Source organism: Podarcis melisellensis (assembly GCF_964234715.1).
Source record: "Podarcis melisellensis genome assembly, chromosome: 12".
NCBI classification, from domain to species: Eukaryota; Metazoa; Chordata; class Lepidosauria; order Squamata; family Lacertidae; genus Podarcis; species Podarcis melisellensis.
This window is the reverse complement of record NC_138544.1, coordinates 57994016-58020012: the sequence shown is the minus strand read 5'-3', so window position 1 is coordinate 58020012 and position 25997 is coordinate 57994016. Positions and strand designations below refer to the sequence as shown.

The 25997-nt window shown below is 46.8% G+C and overlaps 2 protein-coding genes across 3 annotated transcripts in view; one reads left to right on the top strand and one right to left on the bottom strand.

The window, feature by feature from the left end:
- Positions 1-1130: 1130 nt before the first annotated feature.
- On the bottom strand, positions 1131-10427 carry LOC309353354 (uncharacterized protein). 2 transcript variants are annotated; one of them, XM_081882765.1, is made up of 5 exons: positions 10062-10427; positions 8658-8796; positions 5979-6087; positions 5281-5431; positions 1131-1403 (listed from the first exon to the last, which is right to left on the bottom strand). In XM_081882765.1, exons 1-3 carry the CDS (start codon positions 10271-10273, stop codon positions 6046-6048), a joined length of 393 nt encoding a protein of 130 aa, XP_081738891.1. In that variant the 5' UTR covers positions 10274-10427; the 3' UTR covers positions 1131-1403; positions 5281-5431; positions 5979-6045. The 2 variants fall into 2 exon arrangements, 1 of the variants encoding a protein (XP_081738891.1); XR_014161746.1 differs by lacking the exon at positions 8658-8796 and having other exon boundaries at positions 10062-10206.
- Positions 10428-12479: 2052 nt separating this feature from the next.
- The window catches only part of CCM2 (CCM2 scaffold protein), a 46368-nt gene continuing 32850 nt past the window's right edge, over positions 12480-25997 (top strand). The window contains exon 1 of the mRNA XM_081882568.1: positions 12480-12687. Within this exon, the coding sequence (XP_081738694.1) occupies positions 12658-12687 (30 nt within the window). The 5' untranslated portion in view covers positions 12480-12657. The remainder of the gene's footprint in view (positions 12688-25997) is intronic.

Sequence of the window (25997 nt, the reverse complement as noted above, 5' to 3'; positions counted from 1 at the left end):
AAAGGGAGCCCCAACTAACAAGAGGGTGATGGGGAACCCACAACCAGGCAAAATGTGCCCATGATCCTAAAATTCCCCAGCCCATGAGCCTCACAATCATTGCGGAAGTGAGTTCCACAGTTTAACTATGGGCTGCATAAAAAAACAACTGTTTTATGTGTCCCGAATTTATTCCTGCCACTTTCCCCGGTCCATATTCAGCCACTTATTATTGAGGGGAAGTGCGTGGAACAGGTCTCGGTGTTTTGATTTCTGGGAATGGAGTTGAGAGACGACCTAACCTGGGGAGAAAACAGCAAAGACCTGGTGAAGAGAGCACAGCAGAGGTTATATTTTTTGAGAATTCTCCGGAAAAACAATCTCTCAAAGGACCTGCTGATGGCATTTTACCATTGCACTGTGGAGAGCGTATTAACTTATGGTCTCTGTGTGTGGTTTGGGAGCTGCACGGCCAGGGAAAAAACAACGCTGTCCAGGGTTGTAAAGACTGCGGAGAGAATAATTGGGTGCACTCTTCCCACTTTGGATCAAATCTACGCTTCCAGGTGCCATAAGAAAGCGGCAGAGACGGCGCAGGATAGTGCGCACCCAAGAAATGATCTCTTTCAGCTTCTGCCTTCTGGAAAAAGGTACAGGGTTATAAAGGCCAGGACTAGCCGCCTGAGAAACAGTTTCTATGCAAATGCAATTCTGGTTCTAAACACAGCATAAGGGGTCTCTATAATATAGTGTATTTTAAAATGGGGTTTCAGAGTTTTTTGAATGTAGTTTTTCAATTTCATTGTTCTGCATGGGACAATGACAATAAAGATGTCGTATATCAGCCTTAGCCCTCCAACTTCTAAACAACTGCAGCGTCCCACTTTGCAGCTAACTAGTCCAGCAGATAAAAGCAGGTGGGGAAAAAAATGGCAAATGTTTTTTCAGGGTGAGCGAACTTCCTCCTTCCTTGGAATAGAGGAAGGCAAACGAACACACACTCAGGAAACAGCTTAATAAGATGCCCGATTACCTGCCCGCACCCTGTTGCCCAGAGCTCAGCCCACCAGCCCTTTGCAAAAGCACTTCCCTTTTCAGAGTAGAGGAAAAAAGCCAAACGCCGCCCTCCCAAGAGACAAAACGCCGCACGATTTACTGTATTTGCTTATTTATTAAAAGAATCTTGCGCTATGACCAGAGACTTCTTCTTTCAGGTTTGACATCCTGCCCAGATTTTGTCACCCAGCGAAATGACTCAGAACGGGGTGGGTGAGCTGCGGAAAAGCGCAACGCCACGCCCACGGGTTAAATGCAACAGCCTGCCGGCCGGGCTCAGGTGTTAAGGGAACAGCAGTTGTCCAGCAGGGATGGGTCATTTATCCTAGCAGCTGCGCTGGGCTGCTAGGCACCTCTTCCTCAGGGATCTGGAAGACAAAACAGGCAGGAGCTTTAAAATCTGCACAGTAATGCTGAAAGATCTAGCTGAGAAAGAAGAAGAGAAGAGTTTGGATTTGGTATCCCGCTTTATCACTACCTTAAGGAGTCTCAAAGCGGCTAACAATCTCCTTTCCCTTCCTCTCCCACAACAGTAATAATTACCGTACTTAACAACAACAATAATAATAATTATTATTTATACCCTGCCCATCTAGCTGGGTTTCCCCAGCCACTCTGGGCGGCTTCCAACAGAATATTAAAATACAGTAATGTATCAAACATTAAAAGCTTCCCTAAACAGGGCTGCCTTCAGATGTCTTCTAAAAGTCTGGTAGTTGTTGTTCTCTTTGACATCTGATTAGAGTGTGTTCCACAGGGTGGGTGCCACCACCGAGAAGGCCTTCTGCCTGGTTCCCTGTAACTTGGCTTCTCGCAGTGAGGGAACTGCCAGAAGGCCCTCGGAGCTGGACCTCAGTGTCTGGGCTGAATGATGGGGGTGGAGACGCTCCTTCAGGTATACTGGACCGAGGCCATTTAGGGCTTTAAAGATCAGCACCAACACTTTGAATTGTGCTCGGAAACGTACTGGGAGCCAGTGTAGGTCTTTCAAGACCGGTGTTATATGGTCTCGGCGGCCGCTCCGAGTCACCAGTCTAGCTGCCGCATTCTAGATTAGTTGTAGTTTCCGGGTCACCTTCAAAGGGAGCCCCATGTAGAGCGCATGGCAGTAGTCCAAGCGGAAGATCACGTAGAGCGCATGGCAGTAGTCCAAGCGGGAGATAACCAGAGCATGCACCACTCTAGCGAGACAGACAGCGGACAGGGAGGGTCTCATCCTGCGTACCAGATGGAGCTGGTAAACAGCTGCCCTGGACACAGAACTGACCTGCGCCTCCATGGACAGCCGTGAGTCCAGAATGACTCCCAGGCTGCGCACCTGGTCCTTCAGGGGCACGGTTACCCCATTCAGGATCTCAGGAGTCCTCGCTTTCGCCACCCCTCTGAAACAACTGCCAACCCAAGCCTCTCCAAGTCAAACGCAAGGTATGAGCAGATGCACTCCCTACTCAGAAGCAAATTCCACATGAATCCACCCAGGACAGCAACTAAAGAAAGATTCTCTCGTCCGACAAAAGCACCCGTTCAAAACAAAAAGGGTTTTGCTAGTTTGCTTTTTGAAAGAGATGTATAAACTCGTTTTCATTTCCACTGGCAACAGATTTCCAGATTAGACAGCCCTGCGGTTGACGAGACCCCTTAAGACTGCAAGATGGTTTTAAAAGCTTCAGTGCCCTCAGCTTGCCCTGTTCTAACTGCAGCAGCTGCGCCTTCTTTGGCACCCGATTCTCCTGGGAATCGCTTGTCTGAGATTTCTATAACCTCACCCCGAAGACGGAGCAGAGAGAGGCCTCAAACGTCACAGATTTGCTCTTGCAAGCACTACAGGAATGATCAGGGTCACGGGTATGACCGAGCCACGCTGGAAGGCTTGCGGGAGGAGAAGAATGAGAAGGCAAAGACAGGCACACAACCTCGGTCCCAAGAGCTGCTGTTAGGTCAGTATTCTTCGACATGAAGAATCCCCATCTGCCTTCGGCTAGGGGCGACGAAGCAAAGGTCCTCCAGATGCTGTCAAACTCCCATCAGCCCCCAGACAACATGGCCACTGCTCAGGAATGCTGGTGTTGTAAATAAAAGTATGCCCTTTTCCCTTATGCCCATATAGAGTCCTTACATAGGTTCCCTATTGGTAGGAGAAAATAACAGAGGCCAACCAGAGAATGAAGGGACACAGGTGGCGCTGTGGGTTAAAGACTCAGCGCCTAGGACTTGCTGATTGAAAGGTCGGCGGTTCGAATCCCTGCTGCGGGGTGCGCTCCCGCTGCTCGGTCCCAGCGCCTGCCAACCTAGCAGTTCGAAAGCACCTCCAGGTGCAAGTAGATAAATAGGGACCGCTTACCAGCGGGAAGGTAAACGGCGTTTCCGTGTGCAGCTCTGGCTCGCCAGAGCAGCGATGTCACACTGGCCATGTGACCCGGAAGTGTCTCCGGACAGCGCTGGCCCCTGGCCTCTTAAGTGAGATGGGCGCACAACCCCAGAGTCTGTCAAGACTGGCCCATACGGGCAGGGGTACCTTTACCTTTAACCAGAGAATATTGAGAAGCAAAGCAGCTAGTAAGCTTGATCTTTATTGATCTGTTGCAACAGGGTGCTCCCCTCACACGCAGGAAAGGAGGAAGACACACAAAGGGCTTATAAAGACTTTTGAAATTCCCATCCTGTAGATCAAGACCACCCCCAGAAACATTATGCATACATCACAGAAGGGGTGTAACCTAAGACCACCCCTCAGATACATCACAGAAAAGGTGGTCTTAAAACAGAAATTTCAATATTGTTTTTCTCTTATCCTTGTTTATTTCCTGTCTGGCAAGTTACTTGATTGGATTGCCTGAGGAGTTTGGCCAGTCTTTGTAATGATAAGGCTCTCACCCTTATTCAAACACAGACATACCCTTAAGACAGGATTTGTGAAGGAAAAGACAATGGGGAGGCTTTTCCACTTTGACCTTGCAGAGAAAACATTTGCTCAGTTTGGGACAGCTTGGGAATCAAAATGGCTCCAGGTTGGTCTCCCTGTGCTGATCTATGTATGTGCGGTTATGAACATTACCATATATCTAAGACCATAACATTCCTATCACACTGGGATATGTAGTGTAAACATAACTGGAAAGGCAGAGGTCCACCAGCCTTGATAAACAGATGCAGAAGCTTCAAGTTTTTGTAATAAGAATTTTAAGGTCTTAGATATATAATAAATGTTCATATATGTACCAAGCAACACGGTGGGAAAAAACCTTCCTTGTCACAGGAATTTAGTAAACACCATTTCAAAGGGTGACAGACTACAGTGGTACCTCGGGTTACATACGCTTCAGGTTACAGACTCTGCTAACCCAGAAAGAGTGCTTCAAGTTTAGAACTTTGCTTCAGCATGAGAACAGAAATCGTGCTCTGGCGGCGCGGCGGTAGCAGGAGGCCCCATTAGCTAAAGTGGTGCTTCAGGTTAAGAACAGTTTCAGGTTAAGTACGGACCTCCGGAACGAATTAAGTACTTAACCCGAGGTACCACTGTACCAGGAAAAGACTACCAGGAAAGGCAACCAAATAAGGAATTATCAGATAACCTGGCAGACAGGAAAAACAGCAGCATTCAAATTTCTGTTGTAGACCACCTTTTCCGTGATGTATGAAGGGGTGGTCTTGAGCTCCAGGGCAGGGAATTTCAAATGTCTATATAAGGCCTTGCGCACCACTGTTCGAGGTCGTCCTCCTTTCCTGCGTGTGAGGGGAGCACCTGTTGCAACAGATCAATAAAGATCAGGCTTACTAGCTGCTATGCTTCTCAATATTCTCCGGTTGGCCTATTTTCTTCGACCAACGGAGAACCTGCAAAGGACTCTATAAGGGCTCTTGTGTCCCCCATAAGGGAATAAGGCCACATTTTTATTGTTTACAACACTTTTTAAACTGGGAAATCTTGCACCATCTTGGGAGACTGGACAGTTGCAGTCAGACCAGCACAACCTGCCACTAGAAAGCCCCAGAGATCAAGGATTATTTATTAAATTTGTATACTACAGCCTGAACGAGTTCTCAAACTTTGAAAAGCCTCAAGCCAAGGTCGGATTTAGACACATAAAAAAAAAAAAAGGGTTTCAGAAAAAATGACCTTTACAATGAGAAATCAGGTTGGCAAAAACAGAACGCCACAGCGCCATCTGGTGCCACGGTGTTGTATCGCATATCAAACATTTTTCCTTTACCAATCTAGCCGAGTCCCAAGAGCGAATTGTTCACCTTTCGCGGAGCTGAAACACTGTTCGGAGCTGGGACTCAAGTCCGTCAGGTGGGTTAATTGCCAGGCGGTGTGGTCTGAGAAGGTCACTAAGGAAGGATCCACTTCACTCGGCGCTGCTGGATCCAACGTGATCCGAGCTCACATCCCGAACTAAAGAGACAGAGAAATGAATGGCTATTGTTGGGACTGAGGAGGCAGAGATCTTGCCCAGCTAAGCCTAGAAGCGAGACGAAATGAGGAAGGGTGTGTGGCGCTATCTAATTCCTTTTTAACTGCCTCCCCTTCTGACAGGAGCGCGACAGCAGTAAATAATACTGAGCAAGTTGGAGTTAACTTTTTAACTGCCTCACCACATCTGCCTAATTCCCCTCCACTCCAGGGTTTTCCCCAAGAAATCAGAGACTACGCCTACACAAAGCTAACTTCTCCGTCGCCCTCTTCACGCCTCTCTTGGTTCTGGGAGACCAGGGGTGAGGAGTGAAACGTGAAGCCTGCAATTCAGCTGCCTCCCAGGAAAGTGCTTGGCCGAGATTTCTATAACCTCCCTCCGAAGTTGGGGCAGAAGGAGGCCTCAAACCATCTCACAACTGCTCTGGCAAGCACTGCAGGAATGATCAGGGTCACAGCGTAGACCCAGCCATGCTGGAAGGCTTGCGAGGAGAAACGGGCGGCTCATAATTCAGAGCAGGAGACTTACAGCCTGGCACCTTCGTCAGGAAGCCCAACTGGATTTTCTTGTAAGCATGCGGAACATCGCAGTCTTCTTAGCCAAGTTCCTCTCTAAATGGCACCATCACAAAGAGAATCTGCAAACGGGAGGGAGACAAAAATAATATAGAATGGTCCAGCATTCCCTATTCCTGTGTTTAGAAAGCTGATGTGAGTTTTAATCTGTTTCTAGCCTGCTGTTCTTCTTTTAACTTTGCCAAAGTCTTAAATTATTGTTACTAATTCTTATTGCAGTCGTACCTCGGCTCCCGAACGCCTAGGGAGTCGAACGTTCTGGCTCCCAAACGATCGCAAACTGGAAGTGAGCGTTTTGGTTTTTGAACGTTCTTTTGGAAGCTAAACATCTGACAGGGCTTCCGATTGAATCAGAAGCTGCGCTTTGGAAGTTGAACGTTTTGCAAGTCGAACGGACTTCTGGAACGGATTCTGTTCGACTTCCAAGGTACAACTGTATTTCATTGCTTTATTTTTTTTGTAAACCACTTTGAGTTCAGGTTTTAACAAATCCAGCAAGCAGTGTATGAATTTTACGAAATAAATAAATGCCCCCTTTTCGTTGTGTTACTATTTAGACCTAGTGCAACAGGCAGGGGAAGAACTCAGCAGCACAGAACCCTCCTAAAGTGAAAGGCCCGCAATCTTGCTACAACAACCTCCCCAACATTTTGCCACTCAGAGGACGCTGGACTCCCACCAGCAAGACCACATTGTCTAGACCTGCTGAGTGGCGCTGACTTGGGCTCATGAGCACTGGAGACCCACATCTTCTGGTGGGACAACAGGTTGGGAAAGGTTGTCTCACGAGTGCAGCGCGATCTTTGCTTTCGAGGTCTCTATCCTTTGCACCGGAGGTTAAGAAATGGAAGTTCTGGATCAAATGCACCAACAATGGACTGTTATGATGTGCACCGTGCATGTCTCTCTCTCTGGCCTAGTACAGTGGACGCTCGGGTTGCGAACGTGATCCGTGCAAGAGGCACATTCGCAACCCACAGCGCCGCGTCTGCGCACGTGTGGGTCGCGATTCAGCACTTCTGCGCATGGCACAATTTAGTGGTTCTGCACATGCGCAAGCGCCGAAACCCGGAAGTAACCCGTCCGGTACTTCTGGGTTCAGTGTGGTGCGCAAGCCGAAAACACGCAAACTAAAGTGTCTGTAACCTGAAATATGACTGTACTGTTTTCTGCTAAGCAGCCTCTAATATCAGGCAGAAGCCAGGTGCTTTTGTGACTGGGAACTGTCCGATTGCGAGCAATTTGAGAAGTCCGGTTAATAATAATAATAATAAAATTTTATTTATATCCCGCCCTCCCCAGCCGAAGCCGGGTTCAGAGCGGCTAACAACAGTAAAATAATACAACATTCTAAAATCAATTCAATATAAAATCAGTTCATAAAATCGGTTACCATACATGTGACTGAGATTCAGGGTTAACATTGCTTGGTGCTGGAGGCTCAGGAGGAGAAATGTCTTCCAGCCCAGCTCCCGAGTCGGATAAATTTGCTGCTTTGCCTCCCTTCCCCATCCCAGACATGCAAGTTCAAATCTAGTATAACACTTTACACACAAACACACAGAGGTTTCTGCAAATATTATGGTTTTGGCCACTATCGCAGGGACTGAGCCCCTTTTATGTTTGTGGTATCTGATGAAGAATTGTTATTAGAAATGTGATCTTAACGACGTGTCCCTGATGTGAATTGTCTATTAGTTCTTGCATTTTTTGGGGGAAACACAAATAGCGCGACTGGAAAAAAGAGCAACTAGACGGTCTGTTGTGGGGCTCATAACAATCTCTCAAAGGACCTGTTGATGGCATTTTACCATTGTACTGTGGAGAGTGTATTAACGTATGGTCTGTGTGTTTTGGGAGTCGCACGGTCAGGGGGAAAACAATGCTGTCCAGGGTTGTAAAGACTGCGGAGAGAATAATTGGGTGCACTCTTCCCACCTTGGATCAAATCTACGCTTCCAGGTGCCATAAGAATGCGGCAGAGATAGCGTAGGATAGTGCGCACCCCAGAAATGATCTCTTTCACCTTCTGCCTTCTGGAAGAAGGTACAGGGTTATAAAGACCAGGACTAGCTGCCTGAGAAACAGTTTCTACCCAAATGCAATTCTGGTTTTAAACGCAGAACGGTATAAGGAGTCTCTATAGGAGTATATTGTAGTTTAAAATGGGGTTTCAGAGTTTTTAGGTTTTTTGAATGTCTTATGTAGATTTTTCAATTTCATTGTATGGTATCACTTCAGGAGTCATCCGTTGAATATCTAAGTTTCTAACAGTGCTGCTAATGGTGTTAAACTAGGGTAGCAAAACCCACAGCGTGTAAGACTACATACATGCCTGCATTTAAAGCACATGGCTCCCCCACAAAAGAACTGTGGGAACTATAGTTCACCCCCTCACAGAACTACAGTTCCCAGGATTCTCTGGGGGAGTCATGTGCTTTAAGCATACGGTGCGGCCACAGCCAAAGACCAATGTGTTGTGGCGATATAGCAAAGCATAAACTAAGTAACAGAATCGCTTCGAAGCTCATACGATGTTCTTGAACTCCAACTTTTTCTGTCCGCTATCCTGAGATACGCTGCAAGTATTGGGAGTTTCTACATCTTTTTAAATGGAGAAACACTTTGTTACCTCTCTCCAAGGGAGCGTTAATTTCTCCAGCTCCCAAAGACCTTTCTGGATCAAGCCAAAGGTGCCTTTGGTCCACCATTTTGTCATCGCAGGAGCCAATCGGACGCCTCCAGCCAGCAGGACACAAGCGCGGCTGTTCCTAAGAAATAAAGAGGAAAAGGAGGAGAGGAATTGGGAGGAACTTTAATCAACAAATTACGGTAGTAGGACTACAAGAAGTTTTGTAAGGAGGAAAATATGAAATATTGCAAAGAAGAGAAAGAGACATACAGTGGTACCTCAGGTTAAGTACTTAATTCGTTCCGGAGCTCCGTTCTTAACCTGAAGCATCGCTTTAGCTAATGGGGCCTCCTGCTGCTGCCGCGCCACCAGAGACCGATTTCTGTTCTCATCCTGAAGCAAAGTTCTTAACCCAAGGTACTATTTCTGGGTTAGCGGAGTCTGTAACCTGAAGCCTATGTAACCCGAAGTACCACTGTATTAACTATGATATTTAAATGTAATAGTGAACATATGAAATGTAAATTAAGTGGAAAAGATTGAAAAATTTTCAGATGTGATTGAAGTAAAAAAAATTTGAAGATATAAAAGTATGTTTAATAATTGTTGAAAATCATATGTTAAAAAACTAACAAAAATATTTTCTAAAAAAGGAGAGGAATTGGGAAGAGCACCGGTGAACGCAGCGCAAGGCTTTGGGTCCAAGACCACAGTACAAAATGGAAGGAGAACTTCGTGATTAACCACAATCTTCCTTCCAGGGCATTGGGAGAACGCACAGAAAAATAAAAGTAAAAGCAGATTCGAAAAGGCTGTTTCTGAAACAAGGAGGAGAAGCAGGACTAAGATGTGGAGATTTGCTCCCCAGACCTTGGGGAGCTCCAAAAAATTAATAAATATAATTTGGACTATAATTTGGTCTTTTTAAATTTTAGTTTTTTATTTTAATTGGAGTGTTATGATTGGATATATTCATTGGATGTTTTTTATTGGAAAATCTATAAAAATGATTTTTTTAAAAAAGGAAAAGGCTGTTTCTAAGCACCCCTGGCCCACGTTTTCCCCAAAGAGTCAAGTTTCTAGTCCACACCACGTGCAATCCAGCCTACAGCTGCGAAAGCATGCCTTTTCCTAACGAGAGATCTATCCCAAAGGGAAAACAGGCTCGAAAATGCAGCAGTAAATGGAAAACCAGCATATAAAGCTACAGCTAAACTACAACTCCCAGCATCGCCCATTCCTCCTCTTATATGTAGACTAGGGAGAACGGGCCGCGCTGCTTTCTGGGAACTGTAGTCCACCCAAGACCATAAGGACCAACACAGCAGCCCGTTTAGCGCCGAGACTCAACAACCCGGGTTAAAGGCCACATCCCCACAAGACACCAGAGACTAAAGTACCTACCTGCACCAATCCAGGCCGCGGAGCGGACTCGGTCGCCGCGGATGGCGACAGATCCATTTTCCTGGTGGCCCAGAAGCAGAAACCGCCATCTGCTTCGTAAGACCCGCCTGCTCCGTGCGTGTGACGCCACCGCGTCGAAACCCCGCCTCCTCCTTCCCCGAAGTCTCCCCTTCGCCCCCTAGCGGCTCACAGGCCTTACGGCTTACGTGCATCTCTATAGGGATGGCTTCAATAGAACTGCAATCGCGCCGCTCGCCAGCAGGTGGCGGCAATGGGTCTCGCCTTGCGCGGAGCGGGCGGGGCAGAGGAGCAAAGGGGATGCAGTCTAACTGGTTCTCTATAGAGACTTTCGGTCGTCAGTTGTAGTTGGTGGAAATCTGGATTAAGAAGAGTGGAAATACTGTATAGAGAAATCCATGTAGAGTTGAAAAACCTTGAGGCACCTCAAAGGATGGCAGATTTTATTACAGCAAAATATGATCCCTGTGTTGCCACCTCCATGTTCTGCTGTAAGGGGTCACTGGGCTCTTTTGTTGTGTTTTTCTGGATGGTTCAAGGTCACATTCCACTCCTTCCGCTGTCCACCAACTTGCGTATGGGCTGTGGCTTAAATAGTTGACAGAATACATGTCCAGTCTCCCCCATTAAAATTCCACTCTGGAGTTCTTCCTCGGCACACGGTTAAAAACAAAGCCTTTTCTCAAGTTTGGCCTCCTGCCAGATCTATTCAGCAGCCTTCATTCTTGTCCTGCGTTGCTCCATCACACACTAGGAGGTGGTGTCTGAAACAGCTGGAAAACAGCTGGGTGGGGAGAGCTTTGCTATAGCGTCAGAAATGCTGGAGGCTGAGAGATGATTCAATGTTGTTGTTGTTTAGTCATTTAGTCGTGTCCGACTCTTTGTGACCCCCTGGACCAGAGCACGCCAGGCACTTCTGTCTTCCACTGCCTCCCGCAGTTTGGGCAAACTCATGCTGGTAGCTTTGAGAACACTGTCCAACCATCTCGTCCTCTGTCGTCCCCTTCTCCTTGTGCCCTCCATCTTTCCCAACTTCAGGGTCTTTTCCAGGGAGTCTTCTCTTCTCATGAGGTGGCCAAAGTCTTGGAGCCTCAGCTTCAGGATCTGTCCTGCCAGTGAGCACTCAGGGCTGATTTCCTTAAGAATGGAGAGGTTTGATCTTCTTGCAGTCCATGGGACTCTCAAGAGTCTCCTCAAGCACCAGAATTCAAAAGCATCAATTTTTCGGCAATCAGCCTTCTTGATGGTCCAGCTCTCACTTCCATACATCACTACTGGGAAAACCAGAGCTTTAACTATACGGACCTTTGTTGGCAAGGTGATGTCTCTGCTTTTTAAGATGCTGTCTAGGTTTTTTCCTCCCAAGAAGCAGGCGTCTTTTAATTTCGTGGCTGCTGTCACCATCTGCAGTGATCATGGAGCCCAAGAAAGTAAAATCTCTCACTGCCTCCATTTCCTCCCCTTCTATTTGCCAGGAGGTGATGGGACCAGTGGCCATGATCTTCATTCTTTTTGATGTTGAGCTTCAGACCATGTTTTGCGCTCTCCTCTTTCACCCTCATTAAAAGGTTCTTTAATTTCTCCTCACTTTCTACCATCAAGGTTGTGTCATCTGCATTTCTGAGGTTGTTGATACTTCTTCCGGCGATCTTAATTCCGGCTAGGGATTCATCCAGCCCAGCCTTTCACATGGTAAATTCTGCATATAAGTTAAATAAGCAGGGAGACAATATGCAGCCTTGCCGTACTCCTTTCCCAATTTTGAACCAAACAGTTGTTCCATATCCAATTTTAACTGTAGCTTCTTGTCCCACATAGAGATTTCTCAGGAATAATATAATATAATATAAACAAAATAAAAAAATTCCTTCCAGTAGCACCTTAAAGACCAACTAAGTTAGTTCTTAGTTGGTCTTTAAGGTGCTACTGGAAGGAATTTTTTTATTTTGTTTTGACTATGGCAGACCAACACGGCTACCTATCTGTAACTGGAATAATATAATATAATTAATATAATATGATTATAATACAATAGATTACATATAATATAATATAATATAATATAATATAATAATATAATATAATATAATATAATATAATATAATATAATATAATATAATATAATATAATATAATATAATATAATAATATATAATAGTCATTAAGGCGCTTCTTTTTTCAGGTGCAACACTCACTCTTCCACCCTCTTTGACCACCCCATCAGAACCGGAACTGAGGGCGAACCGGAACTCATACATTTCCCCCTACCTCTTTGGGCAACCGAGCCTCTCTCTCCCGCCTCTCCCTCTCCGCTCCCCCCTTCCCGGAGGACTGACGTCAGTCCTCCCGCGCCGGGCCGTTGGGCGCCTCTCGGCGCGGCCTGAATGAAGGCGAGCGCTGGCGCGGGGCACGCCGGGAACGCCGACGCCCAAGATGGCGGCAGGATTGAAAAGTTGTTGCCGCGGCGGCGGCGGCGGCTCTTCTGGCTCGGCTTGAGGCTCCTGCTCTTCCGGGATGGCGGCGCAGTGAAGGGAGCGCGCGGCCCGGGCGGGGAGATGCCTCCGGGCCCCGCCTGAGACATGGAGGAGGAAGGCAAGAGGGGCAAAAAGGTGAGGCGGGGAGGGCGGGGGCGCCGGGGGGGGAGAGGGGGCGGGGCCTGGGAGGAGGGCGGGGCCTTAGGGGAAGGGTGGGGGAGGGGCAGATACACGGGGGGAGCAGGGGGGAGTTGGGGGGCTGACTCCCCCCATGAGAATTGGAGTTGGGAATATTCACACAACCCATAAAAATGGGGGGGATGTTTTAAAAGATCAATTTGAAGTCCTGCTGCCCCCCCTTTTTACTAGAATATCCCCCCCATAAGAACTGGAGTTGGGAATATTCACACAACCCATAAAAATTGGGGGTTCAGATGTTTTAATTAAATAGAACAAGATTAAATTGAAGTCCTGCTACACCCCCCTTTTACCAGAATACCCCCCCATAAGAATTGGAGTTGGGAATATTCACACAACCCATAAAAATGGGGGGGGGTGTTGTTTTAAAAGATCAATTTGAAGTCCTGCTGCCACCCCTTTTTACTAGAATATCCCCCCATAAGAATTGGAGTTAGGGGTGTTCACACAACCCATAAAAATAGGGGGTTCAGATGTTTTAATTAAATAGAACAAGATCAAATTGAAGTCCTGCTGCCCCCCCTTTTTACCAGAATACCCCCCCTCCATAAGAATTCGAGTTGGGAATATTCACACAACCTATAAAAATTGGGGTGGGGGTGGGGATGATTTAAAAGATCAAATTGAAGTCCTGCTGCCTCCTTTTTTTACCAGAATATCCCCCCCATAAGAATTGGAGTTGGGAATATTCACACAACCCATAAAAATTGGGGGTTCAGATGTTTTAATTAAATAGAGCAAGATCAGATGGAAGTCCTGCTATCTCCACTTTTTGTTTCTAAAACCAGATCACCCCAATAAGAACTGGAGTTGGGGGTTTTCACACAACCTACAAAAATTGGGGGGTGGAGAGGCATTAATTAAATAAAACAAGATCAAATTGAAAGTTCTGCTGCCCCCCTTTTATACCAGAATACCTTCCCATAAGAACTGGGGGAGTCTTCACACAACCCATAATAATTGTGGGGTTCAGATGTTTTAATTAAATAGAACAAGATCAAATGGAAGTCCTGCTGCCCCCTTTTTTACCAGAATATCCCCCCATAAGAATTGGAGTTGGGGGTGTTCACACAACCCATAAAATTGGGGGTTCAGATGTTTTAATTAAATAGAACAAGATCAAATGGAAGTCCTGTTATCCCCACTTTTTCTTTTAAAAACCAGATTACCCCAAGTAAGAATTGGAGTTGGGGGTGCTTGGAGATGCTTTAATTAAAAAAAAAACAAGATCAAATTAAAGTCCTGCTATCCCCACTTTTTGTTTCTAAAACCAGATCACCCCAATAAGAACTGGAGTTGGGGGTGTTCACACAACCCATAAGAATTGGGGGGTGGGGAGGCTTTAATTAAATAAAACAAGATCAAATTGAAAGTCCTGCTGCCCCCTTTTTTACCAAAATACCTTCCCATAAGAACTGGAGTTGGGGAGTCTTCACACAACCCATAAGAATTGGGGGGTGCAGATGTTTTCATTAAATAAAACAAGATCAAATTGAAGTCCTCCTGCACCCTTTTTTTACCAGAATATCCCCCATAAGAATTGGAGTGGGGGGTGTTCACACAACCCATAAAATTTGCGGGGTGCGGATGTTTTAATTAAATAGAATAAGATCAAACTGAAGTCCTGTTATCCCCACTTTTTCTTTTAAAAACCAGATCACCCCAAATAAGAATTGGAGTTGGGAGTGTTGTTGCACAGCTCATAAGAACTTGCCAGGTGTGTTTGTGGGGGGGAGAGATTTTTCTTTTTTTAATGAAATAAAACATGATCGATTTGCAGTCCTGCTCTTGTTTTTCCTCTCTCTCTCCTCAATTTTATCAGAGGTAGATCCTCCGGATTTTCCTCTTCCTCTCCCCACACCTCGCATTTCACGTATGCCAATAATAAAGAAGGTCTTGGTTGGTATCTTTAAAACATTTACATCATATCAAGTTTAATGTTTTTCTACTCCCTGCTCCCCCTCCCAATTTCTAAATAGTTCTACATTTGCAGGACGCCTTTCCACCCCACCCACTTCAAATATTTCACAGCTGGCAATAATTGGACGGGGGGGGGAATATTATGTTTGAAATATTTAGATGATACGAATCGTGATATCGTCCTGCTCCTTGTCCCGTTCCCCCAGTTGCCAGAGAGTTTTACATTTGCAGTCTTCCTTTCCATCTCACCCTCTCTCAGTATTTCATAGGTGGCAAGTATTGGGGTAGAGGGGGTATTGTCAAACCCAAAAGGCTTCCATTAGGCACCTTGTGAAATCCTTCCCTTGGGGAGGTCTGGTGATTCTGCTGTCACCAGGTAATATTTGGCAGTGGAGGGGGAGAAGATCTGTGCCAGACCAGACTCATCCATTGTTGAATACAGTATTTTTCGCTCCATAGGGCGCACCAGACCATAGGGGGTCTGTTTTTAGGGGGGGGAATAAAGAAAAAAAATTATAACCCCCCCCAGCCCCAAAGAGCAAAGAAGCCAAGACAGCGAGCAGGATCCATTCCGCTGGCTGTCTTGGCTTCCTCTTAATAATAATAATAATAATAATAATTTATTATTTGTACCCCGCCCATCTGGCTGGGTCTCCCCAGCCACTCTGGGCAGCTTCCAACAAAGATGAAAGATACACTAAAATGTCACATATTAAAAACTTCCCTGAACAGGGCTGCCTTCAGATGTCTTCTGAATGTCAGGTAGATGTTTATCGCTTTGACATCTGATGGGAGGGCGTTCCACAGGGCGGGCGCCACCACCGAGAAGGCCCTCTGTCTGGTTCCCTGTAACTTGGCCTCTCGCAGTGAGGGAACCGCCAGAAGGCCCTCGGAGCTGGACCTCAGTGTCCGGGCAGAACGATGGGGGAGGAGACGCTCCTTCAGATATACTGGACCGAGGCCGTTTAGGGCTTTAAAGGCCTCTTTAGTCATGCGCAACCTCTCCACCCGGGAGATAGCTGCCTGAAGCCTGGAGAGCGAGAGGGGTTGGTGCGCACCGACCCCTCTCGCTCTCCAGGCTTCAGCGAAAGCCTGCATTCGCCCCATAGGACGCACACACATTTCCCCTTCATTTTTGGAGGGGGAAAAGTGTGTCCTATAGAGCAAAAAATACGGTATTTTGCTTTTGCTTGCTGTGTGATGAATTCCTTTGCTCCTCAGCAGCCTGCTCTGTACTAACGTATTCAATGAGTTAAGGACTTAAGGAGAGAGCTCCTAGTTTCTGGATCATAAGGTCTGCCTAGTCCGGGGTCAGCAAACTTTTTCAGCAGGGGGCTGGTCCACTGTCCCTCCGACCTTGTGGGGGGCCGGACTATATTTTTTTTGCGGGGGGAATGAACGGATTCCTATGCCCCGCAAATAACCCAGAGATGCATTTTAAATAAAAGGGCACAATCTACTCATGTAAAAACATGCTGATTCCCGGACCGACCACGGGCCGGATTGAAAAGGCAATTGGGCCGGATCCGGGCCCCCGGGCCTTAGTTTGCCTACCCATGGCCTCATCCCACAAGGCTTAATCAGTTCGCTGTAGGAAGCTCATAATCAGGACATAAGGGCTGTAGCTCTCTTTTTGTTGTTCCCCGGTGACTGGTCTTTAGAGACCTGGTGCCTCTGAATATACATTTAGGACACTGCCATTGTGACTGGTACTGTTCTCCATTAATTTATCTAATCCCATTTAAAAGCTGTTCAGCCTGGTGGCTGTCACCACTCCTTGTGGAAGCAAATTCCATAGCCGAAGGTATGTGACTGCGAAGAGGTCTTTAGTCTTTCCAATGTCTCCCAGCGCTCAGTTTCTAGAATTATATTCCTCACAGATGCGTTGATCTAACCCTCAAATCTCTTTCGTTGCCCTTCATCCTTTTCAACTCGGCAATATATTTTTATTTTGAAGGCTCGTGTCCTGAACTGTACACAATATTTCTGGTGCAATTGCATCACAGAGTTATATAAAAGCCCAAAGATTATGACGCTTTGGCTTTCAGTCCCTTTCCTAATGATCCCTGGCACAAAGTTCATCCACTTTCACAGCTAGATGACGTTTTCATTGCACTTTCCTCAGAAATCAGCCACTGCCAGCTCGGACCCCACAGGAAGTGAGGATTTATGTACCATATTTTTCGCTCTATAAGATGCACCGGACCACAAGACGCACCTAGTTTTTGGAGGAGGAAAACAAGAAAAAAAAAATTCTGAATCTCAGAAGCCAGAACAGCAAGAGGGATCGCTGTGCAGTGAAAGCAGCAATCCCTCTTGCTGTTCTGGCTTCTGGGATAGCTGCACAGCCTGCATTCGCTCATTAAGACGCACACACATTTCCCCTCACTTTTTAGGAGGGAAAAAGTGAGTCTTATAGAACAAAAAATACGGTATTTATTTGTCCTAATATGCATCATTCTGCACCTGCTTGCAGAGAACCACATTTGCTATTTTCTTGCTTAGTCACTCGTTTTCAGAAAGATTCTTTTAGAGCCCTTCATCACACTATTTTCTTTTTTTTCTATCCCAAATAATCCTGTGCCTTCAGCAAACTTGGCCACCTGACCCCTGAACCCTAGGTCACTTAAGAACAAGTTGTGTTAGTCAAGCAACTTTTCATTTTCTTAAAGAAGCCCCTCTGGAAAACTTAATGGGAAGCGTAGTCTCGGAATAGAATTACCGTATTTTTTGCTCTATAAGACTCACTTTTTCCCTCCTAAAAAGTAAGGGGAAATGTGTGTGCGTCTTAAGGAGCGAATGTAGGCTGCGCAGCTATCCCAGAAGACAGAACAGCAAGAGGGATTGCTGCTTTTGAAAAAAGCGAAAGCAGCGATCCCTCTTGCTCTTCTGGCTTCTGAGATTCAGAATATTTTTTTCTTGTTTTCCTCCTCCAAAAACTAGGTGCGTCTTATGGTCTGGTGCTTCTTACAGAGCGAAAAATACGGTACTAGTTGTGTTTGAGCCGTGTGCTGTGCCTCTATCTCTCTATTTGTCTTGGAGTAAATTCCATCTGGTACTCGGATCGGGCTGACTTCCAGGGATTCAGCAACATTTTTGCTCTGGCCTGGCAAGTACAGGTCATAGAATCATAGAGTTGGAAGAGACCACAAGGGCAATGGAGTCCAACCCCCTGCCAAGCAGGAAACACCATCAGAGCACTCCTGACATATGGTTGTCAAGCCTCTGCTTAAAGACCTCCAAAGAAGGAGACTCCACCACACTCCTTGGCAGCAAATTCCACTGTCGAACAGCTCTTACTGCCAGGAAGTTCTTCCTAATGTTTAGGTGGAATCTTCTTTCTTGAAGTGCGTGAGATGTGTCTGTGTGTCCCATTTATGTGCACCATGGTCAAGAAAGGCTATTGGTTTCTTGTTCAGAGGTCCTCAGCATGTTTCTGAATTTAGTGGCTCTTGCTCTGGTTGTGCATTAGGATTAATTTTTTATTTTGACTCATTTTACCCAGCCCCAACTCATGTCTTGCACCTTTTGCCCAGCTGGAATGTGTCCTTGACAAAGCCTTTTGCTTGCTCATATGGAGAGGGATGTGCACATGGGGCTAGACAGAGGTCAGCAAACTTTTTCGGCAGGGGGCCGGTCCACTGTCCCTCAGACCTTGACGGGGGGCCGGACTATATTTTTTGGGGTTGCAAATGAACGAATTCCTATGCCCCACAAATAACCCAGAGATGCATTTTAAATAAAAGGACACATTCGAATGTGTCCCGCAAGGCAGCAGGTACAGATTGCTTCCCAGGGTTTCCGCCCAAAGCCTTTATAACAAAATAATAATAATAGTAATAATAATAAATAATAATATAAGAATAATAAGAATAATAATAAAGGATAAAGGTACCCCTGCCCGTACGGGCCAGTCGTGTCCGACTCTAAGGTTGTGCACCCATCTCACTTAAGAGGCCGGGGGCCAGCGCTGTCCGGAGACACTTCCGGGTCACGTGGCCAGCATGACGAAGCTGCTCTGGCGAGCCAGCACCAGCGCAGCACAAGGAAACGGCGTTTACCTTCCCGCTATAAAGCGGTACCTATTTATCTACTTGCACTTAGGGGTGCTTTTGAACTGCTAGGTGGGCAGGAGCTGGGACCGAAAGACGGGAGCTCACCCCGCCGTGGGGATTCAAACCGCCGACCATACAATCGGCAAGTCCTAGGCACTGAGGTTTTACTCACAGCGCCACCCGCGTCCCCAATAACAATAATAGTTTATTATTTATACCCTGCCCGAAGCCACTCTGGGCGGTTTCCAACAAAAGATTAAAATACCATAATACATCAACATTAAAAGCTTCCCTAAACAGGGAACAGATGTCTTCTAAAAGTCTGGTAGTTGTTGTTCTCTTTGACATCTGGTGGGAGGGTGTTCCACACGGCAGGTGCCACCACCGAGAAGGCCCTCTGTCTGGTTCCCTGTAACCTCACTTCTCACAGGGAGGGAACCGCCAGAAGGCCCTCAGTGCTGGACCTCAGTGTCCGAGCTGAACGATGGGGGTGGAGACGCTCCTTCAGATATACTGGACTGAGGCCGTTTAGTGCTTGAAAGTTCTGCACCAACACTGTGCTTGGAATGAATTGTGCTTGGAAACATACTGGGAGCCAATGTAGGTCTTTCAGGACCTGTGTTATGTGGTCTCAGTGGCCTTTCTGACAAATGAGTATGTCTGCGAGGCAGTGGTGGTTTAGCACCAGAATTTTCCTTTTCCTACCTTCCCAGGTGAATCCCATGGTGAGGCTATTAGGACATCAGAGGTGTTGAACTACCTAGAATTTAAAAAGGCCTCTGGGGGTGTGAGGATTTCAGGCAGTTAGCAGTTTTAGTTTCAAACAAAGCAACCATACCCACCCTGCTCCAAAAAAAAATTAAAATCCTGCAAAGCACCAAGGCATTTTTTGTGTGTGCTCGATTGCATGGGGATGAAGGAGGCAGCTCTGACAGCTCACCTCGGGCACTTGAAGGAAATGGAATAGGTGGGTGGATTTCTACAGTACATGCAAAAGCAAGCTGAAATAGCGAGGGAGCCAGAATGAAGCAAAGCAAATGAGAACCCTGGAACAGCAGAATGCAGAAAATCCAGCCTTGCATTTGGGAGGGCTTGAAATGTACCACAGACTTCTTACAGCGGCTAGATTAAATGTCCTTGACTCTGCGATATTGTGGGGAAGGTACAGGGGAGTACCATACGCCCAGAGAACCTGTCATTGTGCCATGGGTGTGGTTGAGTCCACCGAACACATTCTCTTGACTTGCCCTTCTTATGCAGAGCTTAGACAAAACTTTATAGACCCACTCCTATGTCAATTTAGCTTTCTACCCGGAGAAAACCAGGTTTTACACTTGCAGAATAATGTCACTAGAGCTATACCTTCCTTGGTGGCCAAATTTCTTCTTTTAGCCTTTAAGCGTCGCAAGACTATAATTGACTGTATTGATATGGGGCTATCTGTTTAGCCCATTTTAGTGTTGGCTAAGCTCTAAAATCTTCCTGGATGTTTTAACTGTGTATTGACAAATGTATTTTTTCTGACTGACGGTCGAATAAAAAGGTTGATGATGGCTTGAAATGAACGCAGCCCCTCTAGTCTCAGCAGTTGTTGGTGTATTCAATTGAGTGTTCTAAATCTGTAGCGCTGAGCGAGAGAGTTTCCTGCCCACTCCCCCTCCACGATAGAACCCACCATAATCCTTAAGAATTTGGAGGAATACCATCCTGGGGCTTCAAATTTCCGTGGCCCAGCTGAGCCCCTATCTCAGGGGTCAGCAAACTTTTTCAGTAAGGGGCCAGTCCACCGTCCCTCAGACCTTGTGGGGGGGCCAGACTATATTTTGGAAAAAAAATATGAACGCATTCTTGTGCCCCACAAATAACCCAGAGATGCATTTTAAATAAAAACACACACTCTGCTCATGTAAAAACACCAGGCAGGCCCCACAAATAACCCAGAGATGCATTTTAAATAGAAGGACACATTCCACTCATGTAAAAACACGCCGATTCCCGGACCGTCCATGGGCTGGATTTAGAAGGCGATTGGGTCGGATCCAACCCCCGGGCCTTAGTTGGGAGAGGGCTATTGAGGCTCTGCTTTGCCTCTATGGCTGGAAGCAGCAATGCTTCTGGATCCCACTTGCTGGAAACCTCAGGAGGAGAGAAGGATGCTCTTGTGCTCAGGTCTTGCTTGTCAGTTTGTCCCACGGGCATCTGGTTGGCCACTGTGGAACAGGACGCTGGTCTGCATGGGCCTTGCTCTCCTGGTGTGATGTGCACAGTTGAATGGCAAACGTCATGGCAGGTTTGGTGGGTTTTGATAGAGGGAGCTGGGGTGGGAGAACAGATTCCTGGCAGAGTACATGTAAAGGTTTGAACAATTTGGAAGAAACCACATAGGGGCATCAGCTGGAATCTTACGAACGAGTGTTTTGATGGCCCAAGATCTTTATTTCTATAGGATTGAAACCCACGAGTTGATGATATTATTGTTGTTGTTATTATTAAAAATTTCTATACCGCCCTTCATTCAAGGACCACAGGACTGTTTACAGTAGAAAAAAAACCCAAAATATATAACATAAAGGTAAAGGGACCCCTGACCATTAGGTCCAGCCGCGGATGACTCTGGGATTGCGGCGCTCATCTCGCTTTATTGGCCGAGGGAGCCAGCGTACAGCTTCCGGGTCATGTGGCCAGCATGACGAAGCCGCTTCTGGCAAACCAGAGCAGCGCACGGAAACACCGTTTACCTTCCTGCCTGAGTGGTACCTATTTATCTACTTGCACTTCGGCATGCTTTTGAACTGCACTTTGACGTGCTTTTTGAAATCACCCCGTTGCAGAGATTTGAACCGCTGACCTGTTCGGCAAGCCCTAGGCTCTGTGGTTTAACCCACAGCGCCACCCGCGTCTCCAATGTATAACGTAGGAACAAACAAAAACAATTACCCACCATCGCCATGCACAGTTTAAAAGGCCGCAGAGTGTTCAGTTAGCCAAATACCTGATAGACAAGACAGAAAAGAGATAAACCTTTCTTGGATGTCAAAGTATGAGACTGGCTCAGCAATTTGTGTCGTCAGCCTGATGTAAGGCCGGGCATTCTTCTCTTGGCATGTGATTCCTGGACTGGAAAACCCCCTGATTCCTGCCCCTGGGTATTCAAGTGATGTTCCAGTGTGGCCACAAGACTGGTGCTTTCAGATCTCCTAAAGTCACTCCTTCCAGGGCTGGGTCGAGTTGATGGAAGCTTTTGGCTTTCCGCCCTTCCTCTGTTCTTCCTGTTCAGCTGCGCTGTGGTTAGATAGGGACTTTATGGAGGGAATTGGTGCATTTTCCTCCAGAAGGTGGTTGCAATTTTCCCGTCGTCCTGAAACAAAATTTTCTTGGAGGCTGGCCTGCAACTGTGTGTATTTCTGGGGTTCGTGTTTGTGAGTACACAACCGAACTGATTCGCAAAGAAACTGGCACGGGAGCGGTTTATCTGACCCAGGATTTTCTCAGAAAGAATGCTGTATAATGTTAAATGGAAGTTGTTTAGAAGGCAGTTATCGCACATGAATGAAACGCCATGAAAGGATAGCAATGGCCTTCGTTTCAGCCTGACTTGCTCACAAATGTTCTTTGGGCCCCTTCCCAAGAGTCGTGTTCTAATTAATATTTGAAGCTAATTTTAGTTCAGTTTTAATTCTGGAAGAGAAATTGGGCCCTGAATCTTTTTTTTTTAGTGGGTGGAAGAGAACAACTTGCTTATAAAACATCTCGTACGGAGATGGCCGCAGAACTAATTACTGACTCTGAATGTTTAAAGTCCTTTATCACCCCCCAGTAGTGATGTATGGGAGTGAGAGCTGGACCATAAAGAAGGCTGATTGCCAAAGAATGGATGCTTTTGAATTCTGGTGCTGGAGGAGACTCTGGAGAGTCCCATGGAGTGCAAGAAGATCAAACGTATCCATTCTGAAGGAAATCAGCCCAATCAATGGAAGGACAGATCCTGAAGCTGAGGCTCCAAGACTTTGGCCACCTCATGGGAAGAGAAGACTCCCTGGAAAAGACCCTGATGTTGGGAAAGATGGAGGGCACAAGGAGAAGGGGACGAGAGAGGACGAGATGGTGGGACAGTGTTCTCAAAGCTACCAGCATGAGTTTGACCAAACTGTGGGAGGCAGCGGAAGACAGGAGGGCCTGGCGTGCTCTGGTCCAGGGGGTCACGAAGAGTCGGACACGACTAAACGACTAAACAACAACAACATCACCCCCCACTCCAATGCCAGGCTGCTGTATTTCACAAGCACAATAAATAGAATAGCGGTTAGAGTGTGAGCGGTCACTGCCTCTCAAGCTTAACCTACCTCACAGGGTTATTGGGGGTATCAAATGAAGAAGGGGAGAGCCACATACTCCACCTTGAGCTGCTTGGTGAGAGATACGATTCTTGACCTTATCTCATTTCCTCCAGCGGAATATCTGCCCTTGCCTTGAGGGCCTGTGCATCTGGATCAAAGGATGATTCTGCATCCCCCTTTATCCACCTTGATAAAACACTGTGAGTTCCAGTCGTGGTTAGAGCAAGCCAGATGTAGGTTCTGCCACAGAATTCCTGATGACCTTGGGCCTGTCTCCCGTCTCTCGGCCAAGCCTACCTCTCAGGATTTTTGTAAGGATTGGAAAAGGGAGCAAGACAGAAGTCTGGTTGCCTGCCTTGAGCTCTGTGTCAGAAAGGCGGAATAAGAATAATAAGAATAATACCCCGCCCCTTCTGGCTGGGTTTTCCAGCGACTCTGGGCGGCTCACAACAGAATATTAAAAACAGAACAAAGCATCAAACATTAAAAACTTCCCTAAGCAGGGCTGCCTTCAGATGTCTCCTAAAAGTCAGATACAGTCATGCCTCATGTTACGTCCGCTTCATGTTACGTTCTTTCAGGTTACATCCCGTGGCGACCTGGAAGTACCGGAAAGGGTTACTTCCGGGTTTTGCCGCATGCGCAGAAATGCAAAATGACATAATGCGCAGAAGCGGCAAATCGCAAGCTGCCCATGCGCAGACGCGCTGCTGCAGGTTGCGCTCTTTTCATGTTACGAACGGGCCTCCGGAACGGATCCCATTCGCAACCAGAGGTACCACTGTAGTTGTTTATTTCCTTGACATCTGATAGGAGGGCGTTCCACAGGGCGGGTGCCACCACCGAGAAGGCCCTCTGCCTGGTTCCCTGCAACCTCACTTCTCGCAGGGAGGGAACCGCCAGAAGGCCCTTGGATCTGGACCTCAGTGTCTGGCCTGGACGATGGGGGTGGAGACGCTCCTTCAGGTATACTGGACTGAGGCCGTTTAGGGCTTGAAAGGTCGGTGCCAACACTTTGAATTGTGCTCACAAACGTAAATAACTAGAACTGAACTGCCAGCGACACGGATCCCTAAACGCCTCAAGTCTCACCTTCTCAAGAGAGCCTCCTCCCAAGTGTACATGAAATCAGCACTCTCTGCTCCTTGTTTAAAAAAGCAATGTTCTCTTGGATCGTGTTAACAGCACACAGGGCGAGACTGAGAACCGAAACTTGTGTTTCTGTGTGTATACACTCACTCGCTTCATTCCAGGATCTTCATTGCAAGAAGTGGCAGCCTCTGAGCTCATCCCCATTTAACTGCACATGAAAGCTTGGCATCCCGTTGGCTCCCCACCCTCCCGCCTGGGACATAACTGTGGGAAACGAGCTATTTTTAGTGGAGCCTTTCCCACCGCAGAAATCTGCAGCCACCACCGTTTCAGAAGGTGGCAGCAGAGCCGCCCCAGACACTTCGCTTAGTGACGGTGCAGACAGAGTGATTCTAAACAGGCTGGCAGCTTTTCTCATCGGACGACAGTCATTCGGGCCCTAGGCGCAGTTCAGTTCCAGGATCTTTTAAGTCGCGCTTTGGACGTGTTTTTAATCTTCTGTGCTTGGCTGAGTTGGGTGGCCTCGCAGGCGCTTTATTCCAGTGCTTTTTTTCTGTATGTCCTGTAGCATCTTGCAGGTTTGCCTGGCCACCAAACCTTGTCCTTCCGAATTATCGTATTGGCCCGAATATAAGCCTCACCCAAATATAAGCAGCACCTTTAAAATTCATAGGGGTCGGGGAGGGAAAAAGACAATAACAAACACAAGCCTCTCTCTTAAAATTCCGCAGGCACTCGCACTCTTTCCGTTTTCATAGAATCATAGAATCATAGAGTTGGAAGAGACCCCAAGGGCCATCGAGTCCAACCCCCTGCCAAGCAGGAAACACCATCAGAGCACTCCTGACATATGGTTGTCAAGCCTCTGCTTAAAGACCTCCAAAGAAGGAGACTCCACCACACTCCTTGGCAGCAAATTCCACTGTCAAACACTGACCCCTCTCGCTCTCCAGGCTTCAGCGAAAGCCTGCATTCGCTCCATAGGACGCACACACATTTTCCCTTGCTATTTAGGAGGGAAAAAGTGCGTCCTATGGTGCGTAAAATACGGTATTTGAACATGGCTATCATATCACCCCTTAACCTCCTCTTCCCCAGGCTAAACATGCCCAGCTCCCTTAACCGCTCCTCATAAGGCATCGTTTCCAGGCCTTTGACCATTTTGGTTGCCCTCCTCTGGACACGTTCCAGTTTGTCAGTGTCCTTCTTGAACTGTGGTGCCCAGAACTGGACACAGTACTCCAGGTGAGGTCTGACCAGAGCAGAATACAGTGGCACTATTACTTCCCTTGATCTAGATGCTATACTCCTATTGATGCAGCCCAGAATTGCACTGGCTTTTTTAGCTGCCGCGTCACACTGTTGGCTCATGTCAAGTTTGTGGTCAACCAAGACTCCTAGATCCTTTTCACATGTACTGCTCTCAAGCCAGGTGTCACATGTACTGCTCTCAAGCCAGGTGTATTTGTGCCTCTCATTTTTTTTTGCCCAAGTGCAATACTTTATTTTATTGCCCAAGTGCAATACTTTACATTTCTCCCTGTTAAAATTCATCTTGTTTGTTTTGGCCCAGTTTTACGGTATGTCTGTTTCAGCAGCAATATCGCAGAAGCCGATTTTTGTAAGGTTGCGAATTTAAGCTGCACTTTAACTTTTCATGGTCGGAATTTGGGGGGGGGGGTTGAGGCTTATATTCAGGCCGATACGGTACTTTGCTATAGGTGATGCAGCTAGCTTGTAGAGGTCACATGGAAAGCAGAGACAACCAAGTTGGTATGTTTTGAGTGTGGAACAATAGGGAGATTCCTTTATTCCAGCGGTTCTCAACCTGTGGGTCCCCAGA

What these genes read in the sequence shown, in the direction of transcription:
- LOC309353354 (XM_081882765.1), bottom strand. Translation starts at nt 10,273, where the DNA reads ATGCACGTAAGCCGTAAGGCCTGTGAGCCGCTAGGGGGCGAAGGGGAG. An exon ending in CGCGGCCTGGATTGGTGCAG is followed by an intron (nt 8,797 to 10,061) that starts GTAGGTACTTTA and finishes TTTATTTCTTAG; the next exon opens with GAACAGCCGCGCTTGTGTCC. An exon ending in TAACGCTCCCTTGGAGAGAG is followed by an intron (nt 6,088 to 8,657) that starts GTAACAAAGTGT and finishes TCCCGTTTGCAG; the next exon opens with ATTCTCTTTGTGATGGTGCC.